This window comes from Sorex fumeus, unplaced genomic scaffold, assembly GCF_029834395.1.
Source record: "Sorex fumeus unplaced genomic scaffold, SorFum_2.1 ptg000098l, whole genome shotgun sequence".
NCBI classification, from domain to species: domain Eukaryota; kingdom Metazoa; phylum Chordata; class Mammalia; order Eulipotyphla; family Soricidae; genus Sorex; species Sorex fumeus.
In genome coordinates this window covers 24,324,337-24,349,684 of record NW_026606155.1, presented here as the reverse complement: position 1 = coordinate 24,349,684, position 25,348 = coordinate 24,324,337, and the positions used below count along the sequence as shown (strand labels likewise).

Here is a 25,348-nt window from a genome sequence, read left to right as displayed (position 1 = left end):
TAACTGCATATTCGTTCACTCATATACTTCTTTTTTACCTTGGCCTTGTTCCCAGCCTCATGTAAGCAAAGTAAGTGCTTGGCCACTGAGTTACATATCCAATCCTCATTCAGGGCCAGAGGATAGTACAACAGGTAGGGCTTTTGCCTTGCACATGGCCAATACAATTTCATATGGTACTCTGAGCACTGTCTGGAATAATTCCTGAGCACAGAGCCAGGAGTAACTACCCTTAACTACTGCCAATTGTGACACAAAAACAAAAATAATCAAAACCAACCTTCATTCTTATATATATTTATTATAATAACTACTCTTGGCGGGGGGGCTTGAAACCCACACACAGCAGTACTACGGAACCATGCCTGCTGGTGCTTAGGGGACCAGGATTCAAACCAGGGTCACAGCCACATGCCAGGCAGGTACCTTAACCTCTGTACTATCCTTCCTGGCCAGGTAATATTTATTAAACATGGATTCTGTGCCAGCTCTCATGCCTGGGCAAGAACACAAACATATATATGTCTTCAACATATTAGTCTTCCATTAGTACTCTTAGGACAATTGAGAAACTATTAAACACATTTTTTTTGACTCAAAAGAAATCAATAAGTTTTTTTAAGTTTTTACAAGTTCTCTGTCGCCTTTCTCTGAAAGTATATTAAGATAAATGATGAAACCCTTGGATTTTTCTTCTATTGTTTTATTTTATTTTATTTATTTGCAGTATATTTTGCTATTCTCTCAATACTAGTTTTATCTTCTGGGTTCAGGATTGGTATATAGTTCTCGACATTTTGTAATTCAGTCCTTTCTTTGTATTTTATTTCCATCAGTGTATTTTTCAACTCCAGGATCTCATCATTTCTATTTACCTGTAGTTATTTTTTATAATAGCTTGCTTATTTTATGTACCACACACTTCATTGTTGGAGTTAATTGAATCACATCTTCTCTTCCTATAACTTCTTTCCCTTAAATAATCTATACCATCTAAGTTCTGTTTTCTGCTTTTCCTCATTTTTTCTCATTTAGGTTGTTCTCCTTGGTTGTCAGCTGATCTGTGTCACATTTATGAGTAAGGTGGAGCAGTGTTAGTTGAAAGAGATGGTGAGCATCCCTGTACTGTAGCACTGTGGGTCTCTCCACAGCTGGTGTCAAAGCACCTGGGCTGGCTGAGAGCGAGCTCTGATCAAATGGGGAGGTTTCCTCACAACAGGAGAGTTGAGTGAACACAAATCTATGTGGTGGCAGAGTTGGAGAATTTTCTGCAGTGGCTGCCTGTTCTCCCCAGTGTAGTGACTCTCTTCATCTTTTACCTGATAAGCTTACCCCTCTCGTTTACAAGAGATGCTTTTCCATAACAGCTACATGACTCGCTGTGCATCTTGGTTCTATACCACACTTCCTCGGATGCACTGGCTCCTACCCAGTCAAAGCACTTCTCGAAGGCAAGTACCACAAAACCAGGCCCAGTAAACATTTCACGAGGGATAAATGTTTGGCACAATGTATGAAATTTATTGAGTCGAGGAGTCAGTATTTGCAGTGTCAGGAAGAGGCCCTCTGTGTATATGGCCTTGTGTTACATTCCAGGCACTGAATAATGTGTTGTAGTTCCCTTTCCCTTCTTTTCAGGAAATGAAACCACAAACAAGTGTGTGTGTGGTCATGGTGGTTTTGTAGACATTAACCAAGACCACCAGTTGATTACCCTTGGGCTCAAAATACCATTACTGAAACTGATTTTCACAATTATAAACTTTAGTAGACATTAACTGATGGATGCTAATACCAGTGGGTGACAGTTTGAGGGCACACAGGAGAAACAAGTTCGTGTTATTAAAGTATCAGTTTATCTTGTAAACTGCAAGAAAAAGATAGTGTTTTTATGGTAAATAAACCTGCCAGACACTACCATAATGAGGTGAATCGTGCCATGAACCCCAATGAAATGATTTGTGGAGATTACGTCATGCCTGTGGGTCTGATGCCCCAAATGTATAACCTCAGACAAGTCTTATGAATTGGGCAAACCCAAAAGGAGTGAAAAATCATCTTCAAACGTGTCAAGATTATGAAATATAAATAAAGTCTGAAAAGCTTAAAAGACTGCAGTGGACCAAGAAATAACTAAGTAAATACAAAGGAAATGTATTCTAAGTGTGATTGTGGAATAGAAAGATCATAGTTGAAAAACTAGTAAAATTTGAGTAAGATCTTTAGTAGAATTTTCACTGGTTCTTTTTTGTTTTGGGGTCATATCTGGCAGTTCTCATGACTTGCTCCTGGCTCTGCCCTCAGAGATCATTCCTGGCAGGGCTCAGGGGACCTTATTTTGTGCTGGGGATCAAACTTGGTGAGTTATGTGCAAGACAAGTGCCTTATACATTGTACTGAACTTCTATTGATCCTGATAATAAGTGCACTTAAAAATTTCTATAAATTCTATAGTTTTATCACTGTATCACTGTCATCCCGTTGTTCCTTGATTTATTCGAGTGGGCGCCAGTAATGTCTCTATCCCTCCCAGCCTGAGATTTCAGCCGCCTCTCCTTACTCATCTTTCCCAATGATTGGAGGCTCCATGCCCCAAGGGACCCAGCCCTGGCAGCTACCCAACTGCCGCCACACTCCAGGCCACTTTCTGGACCGCGTGGCCGCTTTGCAGCCACAAAACACATTAGACACTTCCTACCCATTTTCCATAATTACCACACCATATTCGATGGGGTTTAGACAGTAGGCAACAAAACCATACAGAGAAGTATATATATATTTTCATATATATATATATTTATATATTTACCTTAGAGAGCCCGGCAAGCTACCAAGAGTATCTTGCCTTTACAGGCAGAGCCTGGCAAGCTCCCTGTGGCGTATCCGATATGCCAAAAGCAGTAACAATAACAGGTCTCATTCCCCTGACCCTGAAAGAGCCTCCAATCGTTGGGAAAGATAAATAAGGAGAGGGATAGTTTTATAAGGGTGGTTTTTAAAAAATTTTTTTTGGGTGTTTTTGTTTTGTTTTGGGGGACGCGGGAACATGAACCCAACCTTAGGAGCATGCTCTTGGTCTGCACTCAGTGACCAACTCATGGTGGTGTTCTGGGTGGTTCCTGAGATCAAACCAGGGTCAGTGGTGTGTATTCAGAAATTAAATATGAAAGGGTCTCTCTCTCTCTCTCTCTCTCTCTCTCTCTCTCTCTCTCTCTCTCTCTTTCTCTTTCTCTCTCTCTCTTTCTGCTGCCACCTGCATTCAGTAGCCTCACACGATTCCCCCACCCCGGGGAGGCCAATGGTGATGGGTGGATGAAGGAGGAAACGAGGGCCAGGCTGGTTGATATCAGTTGCAGTTTATTCCAATCTTATCTCCATTCTCTGATTCTCCCTCTGCTTCTGCCTCTCCCGATCCCCCTCATCCTCCTCTTGGATCTTGCTCCTTCATACTCTTCATATTCCTTCTTGCTTCTGCCTCCCCTGACCCACCTTACATTCTACTTCATACTCCTTCTGGATCCCCCTTCGTTCTCTCTCTGGATCCCCCCAGCCCACTCTTACAGTCTTAGTTAAATCCCAAAGCATGAGGGGTTGAGGCTTACGCTTAGGTGTGGTCATACAATCAACAGAGGTAAAGTCCTTCCCTCAGGGGAAGCTGCTTCTAGGACAGATTCTCATTCAGCAAGACAACCCTTCCAAGACTGAAATTCCAACTATGGGTGTTTCTCCTCTCCTCAGTCCAACAAACATACATTCTTAATATCAATCATTTTGTATAGACACAGTAAGAGATACATCAAGCTTATAGGATTGCTCTCCTGGGGCCATCTCAACTATAGATCTCAGCCTACAGTGCTCAGGCAAGATTAGTCTTTCCTAACCCCAGCAGGGTCCTAACCTCGTCGTTACTCTTTGGATCATGACAGAATTTGTCCATGGCCATGCTCTTAACTTGTAGTTAAGTATTGTGGCGCTTTGGCCTGACCCATTTTGATGCCAGGGTAGCTCACAGAGTACCGTGGATCCATTCAGTCCCTCGTCGGGCCCCTGCTTCTGGGGTGCTAGGAACTAAGGGAAACTGAGGCTTACCTCAAGGAAGCAGATGCCCTGGGGTAAATAATATTATTCAGAGTCAATTAACTCCCAAGTTTCAAAATATAATATTAACTGTCTTCCTGTGTCTGTACAAAAAGGACAGTGCTTTAAGGTAAACTATGCAAAGGACATAAGGAGAGGGGAAAGGCAATATTTAACTTACAATTCAACTAAAGTGTCCTTAGAAGGGTCTGACCTTACAAGTTAACAGAGTCTGATTGGGGGGAAAGGTGATAGACCGGTTGGGAAAGAGAACACAGAGAAGTTACAAATAAGCACAGGGAAATGGGAGTGACTTGGGAGCACTGTGATAACCAATAAACCTAAGTTCCCGGTGGCAAGGAAGGAAAGACAAACCAGTGTTAAGCCTAAAATGTTTAGAGCTATATTCCAACAAGTGATCTCTCCCAGCCTGTTACATAAGATATTACCTTTAGAAGATGATAGGTTAGAAATCTCTGAAAACTTTTTGCATATTTCTGCAACCTTTTGTAAATCTAAAAGTAACCAAGGTGAAGCCATGTTTAGGTAAAGCAGTAGTCAAAACCCACCACATGAAATGGAAGCCTTACCTATTTTCAGTGCCAGTGTGCACCCAAGCCTCTACTGTGCTTCCTGAATAGAGTGTTTCTATGCTGTTTATTTTTCAGTCTCAAAAAGGACCCTTTATATGGATTACTTCAGTCAGTGTTGATGACATGAGCCTCGTATTTCTTTTCCAAACAAAATCTCGTGATAGCTTCAGACACCAATGAGCCACTCATCTATGACACCAAAATTAGTTGCTCAAAATGTATTTGCTTTGTTGGGTCACTTATTTTCCTCATGTTCTTTCCTTATGGGGAGGCCATTCATCTGAACACCAGGGGAGCCAAAGATGACCTTGTTCAAGCTGCGTTTGTGTTTAGTCAGGGAGAAGCATCAGCGGAAACAACCTTTCTGACTCATGTGGACAGTTAGTCAACAAATATGTGGGCTCTGCTGAGTTCTTGGGACATACTGTATGGTTCTTGCCCACAGAACTTCTGCCTTGACTCACTTTCTGGCTATCTCTTAGGGACTTCCTTCCAAATCCTACAGAAGCATCTTTTCTTTTTCTTTGAAGCACCATGATTCACAAGACCATTAATGACAGGACTCTCATGCATGCAATAATTGAACCCCTCAGCCTCTGTCAGTGTGCTCGCTTCACTCCACTATTGTTTCAGGCTCCCTCCCAGCCACTCTTCACACCCCTCTCCATCCCATTCATGGTAGACCCTATTTTCTAGTAATAAAAATGATCCCTGAAAGTTTATTCTTTAAGCTCTGTTCTCTAGACCAGTTCCCGGGGTTTCTTATCTTTGACCAATCATTTTGCACAGGAAGTCATGCTGCAGTATCCTTGATAATCTGGTACAAAAGTAACTTTAACATAATGGAATTAAAAATAGTGACAGGTGTTCCATTGCAGTGTCTGTCAATTTGGATGTTCAATGCTTTCTTTTCTGAGCTGACACTTGGATTAATATTTATCAGCATTAAAATTAAAAAAATACCTTAATATGCAACTTTAAAAATGTTCTTTATAGTTATTGACCATTCACAAACCAAATGTGTTTTATGCTTGAAAATATTTTTTCTTAGAAAAGATATATATTCATCACAGAAAAAATAGTGACTATAAAAAAGATAAGAGTGTTGATCTTGTATGATTTTGTGATTATCACTAATTTTGTTTCTCGGCTTTTTAAATGTTAGATTAAAATACAGATCATTACATAGAATTTCATGTATTTTTTCTGTTTCCATAATTGAGTGTGCCATCGTTTATTTCCAGTTTTCCAGCTGCTTCAATTTAAGTTGTCCAGGCTCTCATTCCTATATAGAATGCTTCATCAGATGTTCCTATATAATCTCTCTCCCACTGAGCCTTTGAGAATTCAATGAAACCTATGAATGCTCCTTAAAATAATATTTTAAGTGACTAAAAATACAAAGGAAACCAAGCATAGTATACTATATAATTGGAATCCCCTGAGCACCGCTGAGTAGTACAGTCCCTTTCCACTCAATATGTGTAATTAGAAAAGTATTTAAAATTTTGATATACTAATAATATGTATTATATATACTACATATAATATAATTTATATTGTATAATATAAAGTTATACACATGCTTCTGTCTTACTACATTAATAGAAAAATCTAGTACAGTGGTATTTTTACCTGCAAACCTTTGGACCACTGATCTATCTAGCAGCTGGTCCAATAACTACCATGATTTTTTTGTTGGCTTTGGTTTTGGTTTGGGGTTCAGGGATTACTCCTCCTCTGTGCTCAGGGATCACTCCTGGCGAGGGCTTGTGGGGGGACACGTGTGATGCTCAGGATTGAACCTGGGTTGGCCACGTGCAAGACAAGCATCCTTCTTGCTGTGCCACTTCCACAGCCCTGTAATTTAAAAAGCAGTGATAAGTATACTTGATTATTTGATATGTCTCTACCCACTGAAATGTGATATGAAAATGTCTATTGGAGTAGAAGCTACATGCACAGCAAGTTTTACTGTAGTTTATTGCCTATATTTATAGTTGATGGAAATACTAAGTTTCAGTAGAAGTTACAGTAGAAGTACTGGGTATAATTTCTTTCATCCAAGTTCTTGGAATCTCTGATTTATATTCCTAGGTAAGTTTAAAGAAATAGTCTTCCATGAATGACCTTGTAGAATATATTTCTAACACCTATCTAATTATTTCTGTAGGTTGAACCCGCTAAGTAAAATCATGTGAACTGTATAGGAAACTTGAATTTTTTAATGTCTGTGTATGTGTGTGTATATATTTTTATATATGTATGTATAATATTTTTTTTATTTTTATGTTTTTATTAGTGAAACACCATGAGGTACAGTTGTAGATTTACAATTTTTTGTGCTTGGGTTTCGATTGTACAATGATCAGATACCCATCCCTCCACCAGTGCCCATTTTCCACCACCATGGATAATATCCCCCCCACCCCCATCCCCTCATCCCCCCGCCTCTGTGGCAGGGCATTCCCTTTTTTTCTCTCTCTCCTTTTGGGTGTTGTGGTCTGCAAAAGAGGCATTGAGTGGCAAACATGTTCAGTCCATAGTCTACTTTCAACATGCATCTCCCCTCCTGGGAGGATCCTCCAAACACCCTTTATTTGGTGCTCCCTTCTCTATCTGAAGTGCCCTTTCCCCTAGAATACCCGGCTGGCCTCTAAGTTAGTATGTATAATATTTTTGCAGACCCAGGAGGCACTCCTCTAGTCTGGGATCTTGATTTTGTTATTGTTGTTTTGGTGTCACAGCCAGTGGTGCCCGAGGCTTACTCTTGTTTCTGCATTCAGGAATCACTAGTGTCAGGGCTCATGGAACCATATGGGGTACCAGGAATGGAACCTTGGGTCAGCCAGTTACAGGACAAGCTCCTTACCCACTGTAATATCATTCCGGTCTCTACACCCTATTTTTGAACATTGATTTATCATGGGTTCAAAAAATTTTCATCTCTTTGATCATGGGTAAGACTGAATTTTTAAGACTATTAAGAGATAAAACTATTTTTCACACAAACATACTTTAATTTCCAGAAATGCTATATCCATACTAACAAACAAAGGGTGAGCCCTGGGAAGCTAAAATACCATAGAGAAAAAAAATTCTGAAATGAGGGTCCTTTTTGGTCTTTTGAATCAACCTTCTTTTTATTCATTTACGCTGAATTTATTTACAGAAGGATTTTGGTACTTTAGGAGTCGTTCTTTACAAGAGACATGAAATCATACTCGTAAAACATTCAGTCATATAAACCAATGTTTCCTTAAAAAAGAATGAAGAAAAAACAAAATAATTTGAAAACAAAAGTATAAGGTTGAAATTTTAAAAATATAATTATTAACTATTACATGTGATAATGGCCAATAAAAAATGCTTCCAATTTTATTCTGGTACTTTTCATCTTCTCTTTCTTTAAAATAAGAGTCTTCTTTGTACTTTTGTTTTCTTTAATCAATTTATAAATGTCAACATAACTCCATATTAAAGCCAACCTTTTATTGGCAATTTAGGGGACGTTAGAGACTACTTAGTAGCACATTGCTGTTTTAAGCCCCATAACTTTATGCAGTTTTTGGCAAGAACCCTATTTTTTTTAGGAGTTGCCTATGGAAAGAAGAATTGGAACTTCAGAGTATGGTGCGCTTTGTAAATGTGGGTAATTACTCTTATGCAACAATAATTATAAGCTTTAGTGGAGCGCTTTGGGACAAATTCTGGCAGATAGCCAGCTCTATGTAAACGTCCCCATCCATTACTCTGACCTGCTTTTGACTATGATGCAAAGTCTCAGGCTTTTTGGTTCTCATGGAACCTCCACCCTAATAATTAGGATGAGCCCTTTGGGGACCTGAGACTGAGAATCTGGAAGTGATGCACTTCCCGGGAGGAACCAACCTCTAAATAGTTAGACTCCTATTACCTCCTATTAGCAAATCTGTGTTTCATTTTAGAAGCAAAATAAATATGCTTCCACTTTTAAAAAGTTCTCCTAAATTTTACACGTGCTTTTTCTCTAATCTGGCCATTAGCCATGTTAAGATGTAAGATAAAATATCTGAACAACTTGAATGCAGTAGACAGATACCAACTTATAAATGTGTGTGCAATAGTGAATGGTCTTTCATTTCATCCAAATTCTCTAATGAAAACACTTGAGCTTATAAAAATATTGAGGGTTATGAACTACATTAACATTGGTGTACTTGTAGCTCATCAAGTAGACTATTTAAAAATAGTTCAAAATATTAAAAATACTGGAATACTTTTAATTCTGTTTAGTAAAGCTATCATTTTTCTCTTTTACTAGCTGATAAGAGATCCAAGCCTGGTCCCAGTCTGTGGTGACTTACTGTGTCTTTTCCAGAGAAAATGGAAATTGTAACATTTTTCCTTCTATATGGTCAGTGAGCATATGTCAGATTAGAATGTGAACATTTGTTTTTGTTTTTAACATATATTGCTATAACGCTTTCTAAAATGGTTGGCACCTCAGGGCTGGAGAGATAGGTCAGTGTAAGGGTGCTTGCATTGCACATGGCTCATCTGGTTCAATCCCCAGCATTCCATATGGACCTTTGAGCACTGCCAGGTGTGGCCCCCAAACAAAAAAATAAATGGTTGCTCGAAATTCATAGTGCCACCAACACTTTGCACTTTGCCAAACTTTGCAAATGTTATTAATTTTGTTAGAGGCAGGATTGTATGTAAGTTTTGTCTGCTCTATTTTTTATTTGATTTAACCATTTTTAGTTTCCATATTTAAATTCCCAACGTAGCAATTCTAGAAAAATATTTTAAGCTACAAGTCATGTTTACACAATTTACTTATAAAAAGTTTAAATTTTCAGTGCTCATAATACTGAATAGTCTAGATTTTGTTGCTTTCCCTATGGAAAAATAAAACTGAAATAGTAGTGCAAAATCACATATATCAAGAAAACAAATAAACAATGCAGAAATTGTTGGTTGAAGCCCTGTAACTCTTGTGAGTGTATTTTCATTTCCTCTTTTACAGTTAGCATGCTGGCTTTAACTTAAAAATTTGGGGTGGACGTCATATGTACATACACATGTATATATTTATATTTATACACAGCTAGTAACCAGATAATGTGATTGTGCTTGATGTAGTGATTGTGCTTGATGTAATTATTTGTAGTTTTAAATTATTTACCCTCTCTCAGATGTGACTTTATATTATTATTATTGAGAATGTGTCAACCAAAAATCAACTCTATATGTAACAATTTAGTGATGGCAGAACTACTTATTTTCAAGCTTTTTATCGTTTTTGTTAAAACTCGAAAATCAAAACTAATTCAGGCCAAGCATTTGTTAGATATTGAATATGAAAAATATGAAGGAGGGAAAACATATGGATAAAACATGTATATCTTTTCCTTTAAGCACAGTAAAATCCTGACTGTGTAGTGTGCATATATACATAACTATACAGTTGATTTGAGCAATTAATCCTTATAGAAATCAGATATTCTGATATATACAGGTAAGAAAATGAGCTTTGGTATCAATATTTAATAGAATATGTCTGAATTTTGGTACCGTTATGTACTAGTTGTGGCTAAGAAGTCTTTAAATCATAGTTGCCACATTCATGAAAAAGAAGGAAATACCTATGTTTTCCCAACTGATATGAATGTTAGAGTGCTTGGCAGAGGGCCTTGCTTTTGCTTTGCCACACAGTATTCTAATTAATAATTGCCATATTGGCTTTTGGCATTCCAGGGTACTGCCACTAAAATACTATTTTTGGTCATGTAATAAATGTATTTTGATTTATCCATCAGCAAATTTATTCACCCTGCCTAAGTGTTGCATTCTTCTTCCCTTTCCTTTTCATTTTCCCAATTTCCATTGCCCTGAATTCTCTCCAGCCTTTGTTTTACACTTATCATGTGTAATTCCCCAGTCCTTATTCTCCTTCTCCTTCTGTATCTTTAGGCAGCAATGCTGATTGAGGGTCTGGATGAAGGAGCGGTCATAGATAGCTTCCCTAGCAGGTGGTGGAGGTAGAGGACTGGCAGGGGAAAAGGAAATGCTGCTGCATGGGACAGTTATAGAAGTGATGTCTGGTAGATATGAGCCTGAGAGAAAGGGACTATAGTCCAGTGGAATGAAGACAGAGCTGGAAGTGGCCAGTGGGACCAGATGAGGCATGAGGCAATCCCTGAAAGACTGGCTTGAGTGTGAAAACAACATCAGGCATTTATCTTGAGATCGGACTTTAAGGACTCATAAATTCAGCGGTTCAATTCAGATTCGTATTTTGAATTAAATATAGTTGCATTCATGTTGAAAGGGCTTTTTTCCCCCATGCCTCCATAATTTTTATAAGCAGAATAAAAACGGGATGGACAAAAACAATACTTTTCTAAGTATAAAAATAATTCTTACTCAAGTTGAAAGGCGTTTTGATAAGAAGGGTCTGAGCTGAATGTAACACAGGAAACCAGACCAGACTCTCCATGTATATCAGTGAAAATGAAATGAAAAACAAATGGAAATATGTATTTGAAAAATAGCTGGGACTCTTTTTCAATTAGAAAAGATTGATGTTTCTGCACAAAATGCATATCTAAGTTTAAAAAGATCTTCCCAGAGTTATCAAACTAGAGATGGGTTTGTTTGAAGATAGAGTCTGAAGAAAGTGTTTGAAGTTAGTTTATAATTATCTCATCAACATTTACCCAACTTGGAAATGCACTTCTTCAGCAGCTGGGAAAAACTGCATAAAAATGAAGTACAGGGGCCAGAGCGAAAGTACAGAGAGTAGGGCGATTGTCTTGCACATGGCTGACCAGTGTTTGATCCCTGGCTTCCCAAATGGTCCCCCAAACCCTACCAGGAATGATCTCAAGTGCAAAACCAGGAGTGAGCTCTGAACACAGCTGGGTGTGGCCTTGAAAAAAATTAAAATACTGTGTAGAAGAGATCCACAGAAAATGTCTAAATGGGTTTTGATATTTCACTTTTTTAATTGTCAGCTTTTAAATGTAGAGTTTAGTTTCTTTTAAAAAGATAAAGCTGTTTTTTTAATCTGCCAAATTACCCTACGATGATCAAAGCTAACATTTTTATAAATTAAGATTTTGTGTTGTAGCCTTTCAAATTGTTTTATTGTAAAGAAATTTTGGTTTCACCAATTTGTATTTTTATACATTCTCAAAACCTTTAACAGTATTTGTATTGATATACAAAGTGAACACTGAGTTTGCTTCAGTAATTTTTTAGAAGACAACTACGTATTATTTTAGGTGGGACTTGCAGGATAAGAAGATTTACTTTCTGGGTATAATTTTGTAAGTGTGACTAGGCAGAGTGAGACATACTTAAAAGGTGAGAATGGTGAGAAAGGGCATCATGGTTTTGAACAGTTGCAAGTTTAGTACTTTTGGTTCTCAGATCCTAGATGATGAAGAGGACTGAGTGGAGGAGGCCGGAGTGACAGGGTGGTGGCAGGTTTGGAGGCTCTTTGGGGAACCAGAAAAAGTATCAGGAGATCCTTGGGAAACCAGAGTAGGATTTTGTACTTAATATTGTGATGGTTGGATTTATGTTTTAAAAGGATCATTTGACTCCTACATAAATAAACTGGATAAAAGCTAACCACTTTTAAGAGACTTATGATTGATGAAATTGTAGCTCAGTGACAGTGGAAGTGAAAAAAATATTGAGATTTGAAAACTAGAGTTCTCAGGACATGAAAACATTCTGGCACCAGCAACTAAGTGTGGTCACAGTAACAAATTGAGAACTGGCTGAGTGTACTCACACTCAACACTGAAATCAGGTCAGCTTGGAGAGCCTTGCAGGTTTACTGGAAATTGGATATCATTGCAAATATCCAGAAGCTGGGGTATGGGCAGGGAGAGATAAAGAGGAGAGAGATTTCAGTTGGGTAGCTGTAAGAGTGTACAGAAATCTGGAATCTAGAATGAGTACTTTTAGTGAGTACTTATAGGAATTTTAAGAGTCTTCCATGAAGGTGAAGTTCAGAATGTATATAATGGTCAGGATGAGAAGAGAAAAGGAAACAATATGAACAGGTAGAATGGTAAGGAAAAGAATCAGGAGAGAATGGTATTATAGAAGGCAGGAAATAAAGGTTAGGAGGTTGTTGGGTTTTGGTTTTTGGTTGTTGTTGTTGCTGTTGTTTTTCTTTAAATGAACTGTGTATGATTTTATGTCCAGTTAGTGCAAGATGAGAACCCAAAGTGTTTAAGTAGTTTAAATTTAAGGCTGTCATTGATAACTGTTGCTAACCAGTGCAATGGAAGCAGATTATAACAACTATAAGATAAGGGATTAAGCAACTCTTTCTGGAAAAAAATGAAATAAAAAAGAAACATTGCTGATAAGGAATTGAGAGTAAGGTTTATATCTAATGATGGAGGAGACTTAGCCTTTTTGATACTGAAAGTGAGGCAATAGAGAGGGAGAAGTTGGCGGTGAAGAGAGCATGAGCAGGACATCCAAGTCCAGTGAAGCCAAGATGTAGGGGGAGGTGGACTTGGAGTTTAAAGCAAAACAAGTCAAAGTCTGGATCCAGATAGAAGTTCGTATCTGATAGTGGGAAATGAAGATGGTTGCCTCTGAAATCGCTCCTTTCTTTGCAGTGTAGACAGCGTTATCATTTGTTGAGATTCAGAGTCTAGAAGGAGAGAGACAGAGGAGCAGAGAGTGCGTCAGATATCTGCTGTGGAACAGGGGCGAGAGCGGACCAGAGAGAGCTGGTGGGCGTGTTTGTGGTTATTGATGGGGTGTTAATGCCCTATAGCTTTGTGAATTTCTCCATAATAGAAACAGCAGTCGCATCTGCTCTCCCTGAGACTTGTGCCACGTATCTGAGGAGATTCTCAAGCGTGTGTGTCAGTTCAGTCCAGTTTGTGCAAGGAACAGAGTATGATGCATTTGACTCACACCCACCTTTGCCACCTCCCCTGTTGCTATGTGCTGCAGTTTTAAAAGATTCCTGAAGTTATGGAAGTGTATTAAGCTCTTTTGCAACTTCAGTAAATGGCCCCAGACTGCCGTCTTGTTTTTCTTTGAGTTCTTGTCTGCTTTTTTATACTATTTCTGTCTTCCCCCACCCCAACCCCCTTTTCTGTTTTCTTCCTTGTTGTCAGTTGTTCTATCACATTGCTGTCTGCATGCAAGTCTCTATCAGCCCTACACTCTGGACTTTGTCAACATCTGGAATTATCACACCTCTGAAATAATGCTGTGGGCTTGAAGACCAGACAACCAAGCTTATTAAAATTATGTGCAAAGTAAGAGTAAATTACCTGAGTGTAATTCTCATGTGCTGTGCTTTGAGGGTGTACATCAGTGTTTGTAACATGAATTTTGTGACATCCATCAGATTGTTTCCCAGTTGTCCATCTGATGTTTGTTGCCTGGATGCTTGTTATGTTTTTCTTATTTTGAATTTCCATGGATTATAATATCTTAGAGAGCCCTCAGCATTTATGTATTTTATAATTGTTCTATAGTACTTGCAAAGCATTTTCATAGGCATTACCTAAAATTTTAACTGTAATTACACATTTTTATGCTGTTATTTCTTATTATTCTCATGGATTTTCAAATATTTGAAAACTCACATCTTATACGGGAATAACATATACTTTCAAATATTTGTGCATTTCGTATGAGACTAATGTACCATGTCACAACTCATTTAGTCCTGTCCTGGGAAAAGAAACAGGACAATGTAAGTATTTTGGTGTTTTTGCAAAGTAAGTTATCTACTTCAGATTTTCATATCTATCCATGACTTATAGACCTTGTCATCTGTGAACATCTCATGTATGTGTCAATAATTTTAATTTTTTAAGTATATAAGTAAGTGCACAATAAATATTACACTTTCTCTAAATTTATTTTGATTCTGAATATTCTTTACATCAGAAAAAAAGGTAATTTAAGACTCAGTTACTTGGAAACTCCCCTGACTCCAGTCACCTGTTCTGAGGAGTCTTAGTGCCAGAGATTGGGGAGAAGCCCTGAATCCTCATCAGTTACCTAATCATGCTGGATCACAGAAGAAGTTTGTTGCCTCAGCACACACATGCCACTTGCCCAGGCTCTGAGGTTTTCCTCCACTTTAGATAAGTGGATGCAAACCTTGGATGAGCCACTGGGCCCAGGCTTGTGCCTCCCTGAGACAATTTGAATCTCTTGATCCCAGCTATTCATTCATCTTACTGGTGCTGTCTGGGAGGCGAATGCTTCTGATTGGCTCACAGGCCTTTCTCCTCTCTAGAAAATCTTTTTTAGTCTGGGGGAAATCGCCAAACTCTATTTTCAATAGACTTAGAGAACTGGGAGACCAATATTTATATTTTAAAACACAGTGAGTATAAGGAGCCCTGACACAAGCAGTGAAGTTTATTTAAATGATAGAATAGAGGGACAAAACCAAATTTCATTTGAAAAATCATGAAGTAAAACGCTGCAGAATAGTTTAAAAAAAAAAAAGCCACGCCACAGGCCACCATTTTTGATGTCACTTCCTCTGACACTTAACCCGTGCAACCAAGTCCTTTTTATAACTCATATTTGAAGAGTATTAGTATAAGTTAGATGTTATATTTATATTTTACTAGTAATTTCTGAGTGAGCTAAGTATCTACAAAATATACTATGCTAATTTTGTTTTGTCATTTACCAAGTCCTTTTTATAACTCATATTTGAAGATTAGTTTAAGTTAGTTGTATTTATATTTTACTGATAGAGTAATTTCTGGGTGAGCTACGTGTCAATGAAATATACTATCCTAATTTTGTTTTGTCTTATTTTACCTAAGAACACTGGAACTATTTTGGGGCTGATGAAAATCTTGGTCCGGTGGCTGTGAGCATTCGAAGGGAGAAACCAGAAGAAATGAAAGAAAATGGATCTCCATACAACTACCGAATAATTTTTAGAACTAGTGAGGTAAGTTGTGAGTGAAAAAGTCTTGAGGCTTAATTGAAGGGAGAAAAAAATATATAAGAAGTAGTAGCAAAGCAAGTAAGTTTTATAGCGTTGTTTTATTTGTGTCTTTAAAATTAACAAAGACCACTTTCCTTCTGGTGAGTAAAGGCAGGCAGAGCTACTTTCACTTGTCAGGGTATTTTCTCATTTCAGTTCAAGAAATATCCTAAAGTTTAGCATTGTTCACAGTTTACTCCATATCCTAACGGGTATTTCATTCAGATTAGATGGGTTGTTGAAGCAGTGCTGCTAACATCCATGCCCATTCAGACCATCATTTCCATCCCTTTTCGATTCTTTCCCTTTACAAATCTTTGGAAATTTGTGACCAGGGATCTTCGTTACTTGTTTCAGTTCTCTTCTGATGTGTTAAGGGGCATTGGAGTAGAGATTTCTGGGGGGAAAAAAACAGTTTGAGTTTTTTTGTGTTTGAGTTATTCTTAATATTGTAAATATTTTGTAATATTGTAGTGAAAAGGATTGCAATGTCATTTCCTAATACAAAGCAAGATACGTGGGAAGAAATGTACAATTCTTTGATTAAAATTATTTCCCACCAAAAAAAAAAAATCGGAGAGCCCGGCAAGCTACCGAGAGTATTCGATATGCCAGACACAGTAACAACAAAGTCTCCAATGGAGACGTTACTGGGCCCGCTCAAGCAAATCGATGATCAACGGGAGGGGCCTTTTATTTGTGTCTTTAAAATTAACAAAGACCACTTTCCTTCTGGTGGTGATGACTCGACATGATCCTTAAATCTGGGTTCTGTCTACCTCACCCTGGAGAGATGCATTAAATCCATTGGGAGTTTTGATTCTGAGAAAAGTAATATCCAGTAAGTTGTCCCAAGGATATTGGCGCCTGCAAAATCTCACATGGGATATTGTGTATCCACTTCAGGCAGCAGAAAGCACCAAGCCAGTTTGAAGGGCCCTTACTTACACATCAGATAGAATCACCAAGCATTTCTTATACCTGAAAGAGGCAAAGAGAATTTGTTTCTTCCACTTTCATTTTGCTCTCTCTTAGATCAATGTTCAGACATTGAACCAAGGGGCAGACTGACTATTTGAACCAAATTATAGGTGAATCAGGCTTTGGGGGCTTTTTTAGAATCAAAACATATATTACAGATGAGTTTATTTTAAAATGAAATTCAGGGGCCGAAGCGATAGCACAGTGGGTGGCTAGGGCATTTGCCTTGCACTCTGCCTACCTGGGTTCGATTCCCAGCATCCCATATGGTCCTCCAAGCACCAACAGGAGTAATTCCTGAGTGCAGATCCAGAGGCAAGAGAAGCCTGAGCACAGCCAGCTATGGCCCAGAAACTAACCACTGTCTTGGGTATTTTTATAGGAATTGCATTGAATCTATATAGTGCTTTGGGCAGTACTGTCATTTTACGTTAAACCTTCCAGTCCATGAACAGGGAATATGTTTCCATTTCCTTATGCCTTCTTCTCTTTCTTTTAGCAGTGATGTGTAGTGTTCTGTTCTTTTTCTCCATGCCAATCATTAAGTCACTTACATGCTTTTGTTGTACACCTGAAGCAGAGAGAGTGCATGGTGGTTTGAAGCTGGGTGGAGTTAGCTGCTCATTCTGCCTTTCCAGTACCACCAGACTATTCAAGTGATCTTGTTCTTCATCTCTATTCCCCTTCTAAGACTATATCATTTTAAACTTCCATCATATTCTTTTCTTTTAATTTAAATTTTTCCTCTTTTTTTTTAAATTTAAAATCCCCCTCTTAATATTAACTCTCCTGAAATTGAAGAGCTGTAAATAAGCACTTCTCAGACCTGTCCCTGTATCAGCAAAGTGTGTGTGTGTGTGTGTGTGTGTGTGTGTGTGTGTGTGTGTGTGTGTGTGTGTAGAGGGAGGGGGTGGGGGGCTTCCTCCATGTTTGTCCCCTGCAGCACCCTGTCTGGTCCCAGGTTCTCTCTCCATTATAACTTCTGTCCTATATCCACCATGATTCCTCTCTTAGCAACCATGCTCATTTACTTGCTGATCTGTTTATTCCCCTTCACTGTCTGACCTCTGCAGTCTTCTGTGCATCTCCCTCTGAGTCTCTAGTCTTGCACATCAGACATTTTCCTGCTAACCCGTTTGAGTGAATCAGTCCTTTGAGTTTTCCTTAGACTTTAAAATGTCTAAGCAGGATGGAAAAAAAATAAGAAAAGAAGAAAATAAAGGATGGCAAAAAAAATAAGAAAATAAAATGTCTAAGCCAAAGGTTATTTATATCTTTTTTTTTAAAAAGTTGCATTTGCTTTTAAAATTCAAATTAGTGATTAACTGATGACAATTCTGTTATTCCGGTGATGGTCAGAATCTTTAAAAGTAACTTGACTCCTCTCTTCTGCTCCCTTCTGCCACTAACCACCATTAAGAAAAATATAACACATTTGCTAACTTTGTCTTCAGAATATACCCTGAATTTAACCACTTCTGTCACCCCGCTGCCTTAGCCTGGTCCCAGCCACCTTTGTCTTTCCCTGAGATCTGTTTTTGCTCTTCCTGCCCGTTAGCTCTGCATCTGTGCAGAACTGCATTTTGAGATGCAGTGCAGATCTGATCATTCCTCAGCTAATGATCGCTTTAGGGTTTCCCATCTCCACCTGAGATTGCCAGTCACCTTTAGAGGCTAGGAGATTATGAGGACCTCTGCTTCTGTCCTCATCTGGTTACTCCCTCTGTGGAGATGGCCTCTTTCCACTCTGGACTACCTCTGTCACATCAACCTCCAGACTTGGATGGTTCGTAGTCCTCTACTCTATAGTCTCATCCACAGGGACCTTCTTGGCTGTAGCTCCCTTTCTTCCTTCTGGCCTTTACTCATCAATCACAGCAGCCATTCTTGGCAGCCAAATCTAGCATTTCTTCTTTCTCAGACAGCGGTGGGAGGCCCTGGGAACATTGTTGGTAAAGGTACAGTAACTGTATACATCAGAAACATAAACGTTAACACCCTTCTAAGCATGTTACACTAAGTTAAGTAAATTTTAGCTTTCAGAATATCCCCATTTTATATCCAATTCCAGGCTTCATTTTTTTCTCACATTTATGTTAACAAATAACATCAAGATAAAAGAAAACATGGTGACACAGTGACACCCTGGTTGCTTTGGTAAATGGCACCAAGAGAACAGAAAGAAACAGATTCTGCATTAATAGAGAAATACTGGTTGTAGAAGCATGAATCAAAATAAGCATCGCAATTATTTCATTCTTGTTTGGAGGCCATTCAGGTGGTGCTCCTGGCTACTCCCAGCTCTGTGCTTGGGAGTTGTTCCTGGCATTACTTCAGAGACCATGTAGGACCAGGATCAAACTGGATCCTTCTGAATACAAAGCATGCACTCAGCCCTTTGAGCTCTCTGTCTGCCCTGGGTACATTTTTAAACCTGACAGTTTGTAAATGAACAAAATCGTGTGGCATGTGAATTTTTGTCCTATGAATAGCAACTTATGAGGATGCCGTTCTTGGTTCTGGAAGTCATTAACAAAAATATCACTAATACTGTGATTCAGATATAAAAATAAGTAATCCTTTTTCTCATCTGCTCTGACTTTTGCGAGGTGAGCTGTCAGCTCTTAGAAGAGCAGGATTAGCAGTACTAAAGTTCCATGTCTGGGTTTCTCAGTCCAAATACTTTACTCCTCTGTAGCAATCCATGGTCAGACTCGTGTTCTTACATGTATGAGAAGGCACAGTAACCGAGTCATTCACCAGCTTCCCATCATTTAAAAAAATTTATTAAAACTATTTATGCCAAATATCATATTAATTGAAGAATTATATATATGTACATACATTTAGTATTATTTGAAGATGTTATAAATGGAAGAAAAGATACTAGTCAAAAGAAATGATTCCAAGTGTCTCATCTTGGGATATTTGGGATAAGATATTGATAAATTTGTTTTGCCATATCCTCATCTCTCTTCTCTGTCAGTTATCAGATGTTCTCGATTGTACTTCCCTGGTGATTTTTCCTTTCCTTTTTCCCTGATAATCCCTTAATAATTCCTTAGTATTGTCCTCTTTTCTGTAATCTGATGACTGTTACAGCTTCTTTCCAGTTTCATTCTGTCTATAGTTCTTTCCTCTTGTAGTTCATCTTACTGGCCAACTTAATCTTTTTCCAGTAGTTACCAATGTTGCAGATATTTCCAGATGACATAATGCATCTCGGGTAGATGGTCCCAGTAGGTGTACTAGGTGTCAGTCCTTGGTGTATGGCAAGTTCTACTCATCTAGATTTGTGTACTTATACCCGATGACATTTGTACCATGACAGAATCGTCTAATGATGCATTTCTTGGATGACATCCCTGTTGTTAAGCAGCGCCTGACTCTGTATATCATCCCTTCCTTCAGATGAGTTGATATAGGATAACACTCCTTTGTCCTTCCTCAGGTAGCTTAGGTTTGTCAGGTCACACCCATCTAAGGACACTGAACTTGTATTTTAAGCAATGTCCTTTCTGTGTGGACACAGGAAGACAGTTAATATTATGCTTTGTAACTTGGGAGTTGATTGACTCCGAATCATATTTACTCCTGGGCATCTGATTTCTTGACTCAGTTGCCCTTAGTTCCTAGCACCCCAAAAGCAGGGTCCCGACGAGGAACTGAATGGACCCAGGGCAAGCTGTGAGCTACTCTGGCATTGAAATGGGCCAGGCCAAAGAGCCACGATACTCTACTATAAGTTGAGGGCATGATCATGGACAAATGCTGTCATGATCCAAAAGTAAGTAACGACGAGAGTAGGACCTGCTGGAGCTAGGAAGATTAACCTGGCCTGAGGACTGCGGAATGTATAGTGAGGTGTTCTCAGGAAGAACCAAACTAAATTTATATCTCTTACTGTGCTCATACAGAATGACATTGCTAGAAATATTAGAAGTAGATTTATTACAACTATTTAAGGAGATTACTAACTGAGGGAAGAACACACCCTTGTTGGGATCCCACCCTTGAGCGAATCTCCTAGTAATCTGAAGTAATCTCTGTAGATGAGATTTTATCCTTGAGTTAATCTCTTGGAGGAGTGGTCTTACCTCTCTTTGTTGATTCATCAGTATTCAACCCACCTTTATGTCACCTCCTTATGTGACTGCTATATAAACTAAGATGTAAGCTCGGAGAGGGGAGTCAGAAGCAAGAGAGCTCGGGCTCCAGAGATCCAGAGTCCTGACGAGAGTTCCAAGATTGAGGTTCCAAGCATCACCAAGAGAGAGGTTCCAAGATTGGGGCCCAGGAGAGAAGGAGGCAGAGAAAGACAGGAGTGAAGAGGATTGGAATAAACTACTATTGATACAGACCAGCCTGGCCCTCGTTTCTTCTTCTGTCTGCCCTTGGCCAACAGCCGTTCTGATCCAGGCCACGCAGTGGCTCAAGAGCATCGAACGCAGGCGGTGAGACAGTGCCATCCAGTGAGCCCGTGAACACACAACCTTTGGCAAAATAAGATTTTACAGCTGGTGTCCCTGGATGGGCACGAACCACCAACCTTTTGGTTAACAGCCGATTTTACAAGTTCTGAGTCCCTATTTTGCCCCAGATAGCTTCATACCCTGAGCTGATGACGGCATGTTCTGCTCAGCAGTTCACCCCACCTAATAGCTTCATCATCTACTTTTCCCTGGTGCTCTTGACTTCCACCTCACTAATCCATCTCACCTGTTGCTTCTTGCCTCGCTACTTTTTTTCTTGAGGACTTGTTGCAGAATTTATCTTGGATTCCATGCTCCCTTTTACTTATTATTTTGGTGAGGAGGAGAGAGTGCCCAGCTGTGCTCAGGACTTACTCCTTGCTCAGTGCTGACTCCTGGCAGTGCTTGGGGGACCATATGTGTTGCCAGGAATTTAATTGGTTTCAGCTATATGCAAGGCAAGCAAGTTCCCCACTGTACTATTTCTCCATCCTCCCTAAACCCCTTTTTTAATGCAGCCCTTTCTGTGAGGAGAGCCTTTCCTTGTGCATAAGCCCCAGTGATGTTTTCTGCCTTTAGACACATAGAACCTGAACAAGTCACCCTTTTCTTAGTAAATATATCCTTCCTGAATTCTAGGTGCATCTCTGCTTCTCACCCTCTTCACCACATATTCCTCCACTTATGCTCCTCTGTTAGCTTTGGGGCCCCATGTTCCAACACAATACCTTCCAACCTACATGCTTAATGGAAATTGAGTTTTCTGCTGTCAGCCATAGAGTGCTCAGTTGTTTTTTGTCATACCTTTCCATGTGAAAATCTTTGAAAATGAAGACTATTTTAGGTTTAATGTCTGATTAACTTCCAGCAAAGCATCACTGTGTAATCAATAAAAATCTAAAGTGATTTCAGATGTTGGCTGTGCTACCGGACTATAATTTTTGTCCTATTATATAGGCACCTGAGGCTCGGATGGCTTCTCTGTGTAGTAGTATCTTATAAAATCTAAAGCTGTAGGTCCACCGCCCCCTTTCCTTACATAACTTAATAACATATACTGTCTAAATGTTTTGTTTATGAACCCACACCTGGTAGTATTCAGAGTCGGCTTGTGGTGCTACTGGAGGAACCACACAGTGCTACGGAGCAAACCCAGGATTCTTATTTGCAAAGCAATAGCTCTGTTCCATTAAACCATCCCCTCCTCCAGCCCAGTATCTAAATTTTAAGCATTTATTCTTCAGACATTTCTCCGAGATAACTCTTTCATAACTTCCTGTTCAGTGTACCTAGCGTCATTATTGCAGCCTTGTAATAGAGGCCTTGAATGCTGTATTTGCTGTATTTGACCCTTAGGGAAGTGCCCTCTGAGGTGTCCTTTATCAAGTTGCCTTGGATTTACTGGGTCTCCTTGGAAGTGTTGACCCTCATGTTTTTTCATCTGTAATGTGTCTTACACCACCTCCTTCGTGGGCTGCACTGACAGAAAGTCACTTCCTATGGAGGACTAACAGTGACCTGGGGTTCGATGCATGGGACATATTTACTCTCACCCTTCCAGAGAGAACTCACAGAGCACATGTCTTTCAGCTCATGACCCTGAGAGGATCAGTCCTGGAGGACGCTGTCCCTTCCACAGCCAAACACTCGACGGCCAGAGGGCTGCCCCTGAAAGAGGTGCTGGAGCACGTGATCCCGGAGCTCAACGTCCACTGCCTGCGCTTGGCCTTCAATACGCCCAAAGTCACGGAGCAGCTCATGAAACTGGATGAACAAGGGGTGAGTCTGACTCCCAGATCCTGGCTTGCTGCTTGGGCTTCCTGCAGCGCCTCAGGACACAGACCTTACTCTTATATTTTTAAACCAGGAAACCTCACATCCTTTATTGTGAAGGCTGTTCTCTTGGCAGCGACCTGTTGTCTTTTCCTTAAGTCACATATTTGCTGTCTGATGACGTTCTTCATGTCAGAGTTGATAGAGAACTGAAATTGTGTGCAGCCTCTTTTTGTAATCTTCCATAGGTGCAGTGAATTTTTAAAGTACTCTAGGAATAACCAGTAGCAATAATGGTAATAGAAATTATAGCTAAATACACAGAATGCAACATGTCAGGCTCTGTTTTAAGTGCCCTAATTATGTTATCCATTGAATCTCCCAGCTCTGTGAGAAAGGTTCTGTTATTATCCCCATTTCAGAGATAAGGAATCTGAGGTACCCAAAGATGAAGTAACAAGTCCAGGCTCACACAATAATAAGTTCAAAGCCTGTACTGTTAACTACTTAAAAACTTAAAGCTTTTGGGACTGGGGATATAACAAAGGGTTGGGGTGCATGCTTTCATGTAGGTACCCCAGGTACAATCCCCAGCACTTTCCCCTGAGCACTGTCAGGAGTGATACCCTTCACTCCGAGCACCAAGTCAGGTGTGGATCAAAACTCACTTCCTTCCCCCGCCCCCCCCAAAAAAAAAGAGGCTAAAAGTTTTAAAGTCTAATAGTGTCACCAGAGATACATGAAGTCTAATAGTCAAGATTTCTGAATACAAAGCTTTAAAATTGGAGTCCTAATTAGTAACAAAATTAAAGTATTCAACATTTTCTCACCTTCATAATCCATAATCAGTACAGGGACTCACTGGTCAAAATGCAAAATAATTAGTGATAGGATAATCTGTATCAAGGCAGAAAAATCATAGGGAGTAAAACATTATGGGAAATTTTGGAAAATTCAGTAGCCAAGGTGTATCTCCATTTGGCTTGTACTACTAAGGTCATATGGGTTAGTTTTGTTAGATATCCTATATTTTTCAATTTGTTCTTTGAATGTTTCAAGACCCTGTTTTGTTTTGACTGTGAGCAATGATAGCTTTTACAGAGCATTAAAATTCTTCAGGGACTGGAGCAATAGTCCAGTGGGTAGGGCATTTGCCATGCATGTGGCTAACCAGGGGTCCCCAGCATTCCATATGATCCCCTGAGCATCATCAGGAGTAATTCTTGAGTACAGAGCCAAGAGTAAGCTTTGAGCATTGCCAGGGGTCGCCCAAAACCAAAACAAAAAAATCTTCAGAAATAAATTTGATCCAGTTGTTGAATGCCATTTCTTGAACAAACGCTGGTGGTATTTCCTTACTAAAAAATACCAATTTATTACAGTGAGTGAGATTTCCAAAGATAATAGTTATGAGGTAAATTCATTTTACTCTCTCTGTTCGTTCATTTTACTTGTCAAAAAACAGAACTGATAACTTCCATACACACATTGGAAGAAAGCTGAGAGTATCCATATGTATAACAAAACAAGTTAATATAAAACACCTTAAATACTTCAGAATACTGATGAATAAGCTTAACTATTTTGGTTACTTAATATTTTTGAGTATTTTTTGAGTATTCTATTATCTATTATCTGGTATTCTAGATAATATATATTCTAGCTACTTCTAGATAATATGTCTATTATCTAGTATTCTAAAAAAAAACTTTTTGAGTATTCTAGCAAACAGGAAGTAGAAAATAAATGATATGGCTCAATTTTTTGGTTCAGTCTTTACACTAGATTCTTAGGAGAATAACATTTACACATTGACAGTATAATCAGGCTAACCATTTGAAATTCTGCACTAAAACTCTTTATTTGATATAATGGAGGAACATATTGCCTTTATCCGTTATTGTATTTATATTAAATTCAAAGCAGGCATCCAAATTATAACACTCTATTCAATCTTGCAACACTTTGCGTAACTGCAAAGTGATTGCAGAATGTTGGACTGCCTGTGAAGCTCCGCCACTCACCATGTAATGCTGCTATCTATACTGGAAAAATAAAAATATCATAACAAATTTAACTTTATGTCATTTACAAGACTGTCCATACTGAAATTATGAACTTGCAGAAATTATTGGGGATATTAAAATATACTTTCCTTCATAACTTATTGGTACTAATATATATGAATTGTCTTCTTTACCTCATTTCTAAGTGAAATAAAAATTTGGCAATCTATGTGAGTCTCCCTGATTTCATTTTGAGTGCTTTACTAGGTAGTAGTATCTAAAAGTTTAAGACCTGCTTTTCTATATAAGAAACTCATTATCTCTGTACCAAAAGGGATCTCATATGCCTCTGTCTTCCCTTTCTTCATCACATTCAAACCCAGAATTGTGCTGGTAAGAACATGTCACACATACTTAAGACGGGCAATCATTGTTTCAAAGAGGATATCTCAT

At 39.0% G+C, this 25,348-nt stretch overlaps 1 protein-coding gene across 5 annotated transcripts in view; it reads left to right on the top strand.

The window, feature by feature from the left end:
* The window catches only part of SIPA1L1 (signal induced proliferation associated 1 like 1), a 358,911-nt gene that overhangs the window by 222,879 nt on the left and 110,684 nt on the right, over positions 1-25,348 (top strand). For all 5 annotated transcript variants that reach the window (XM_056134390.1, XM_056134391.1, XM_056134395.1 and 2 more), the window contains 2 exons: positions 15,497-15,627; positions 22,707-22,895. In XM_056134390.1, coding sequence (XP_055990365.1) covers positions 15,497-15,627; positions 22,707-22,895 — 320 coding nt within the window. The remainder of the gene's footprint in view (positions 1-15,496; positions 15,628-22,706; positions 22,896-25,348) is intronic.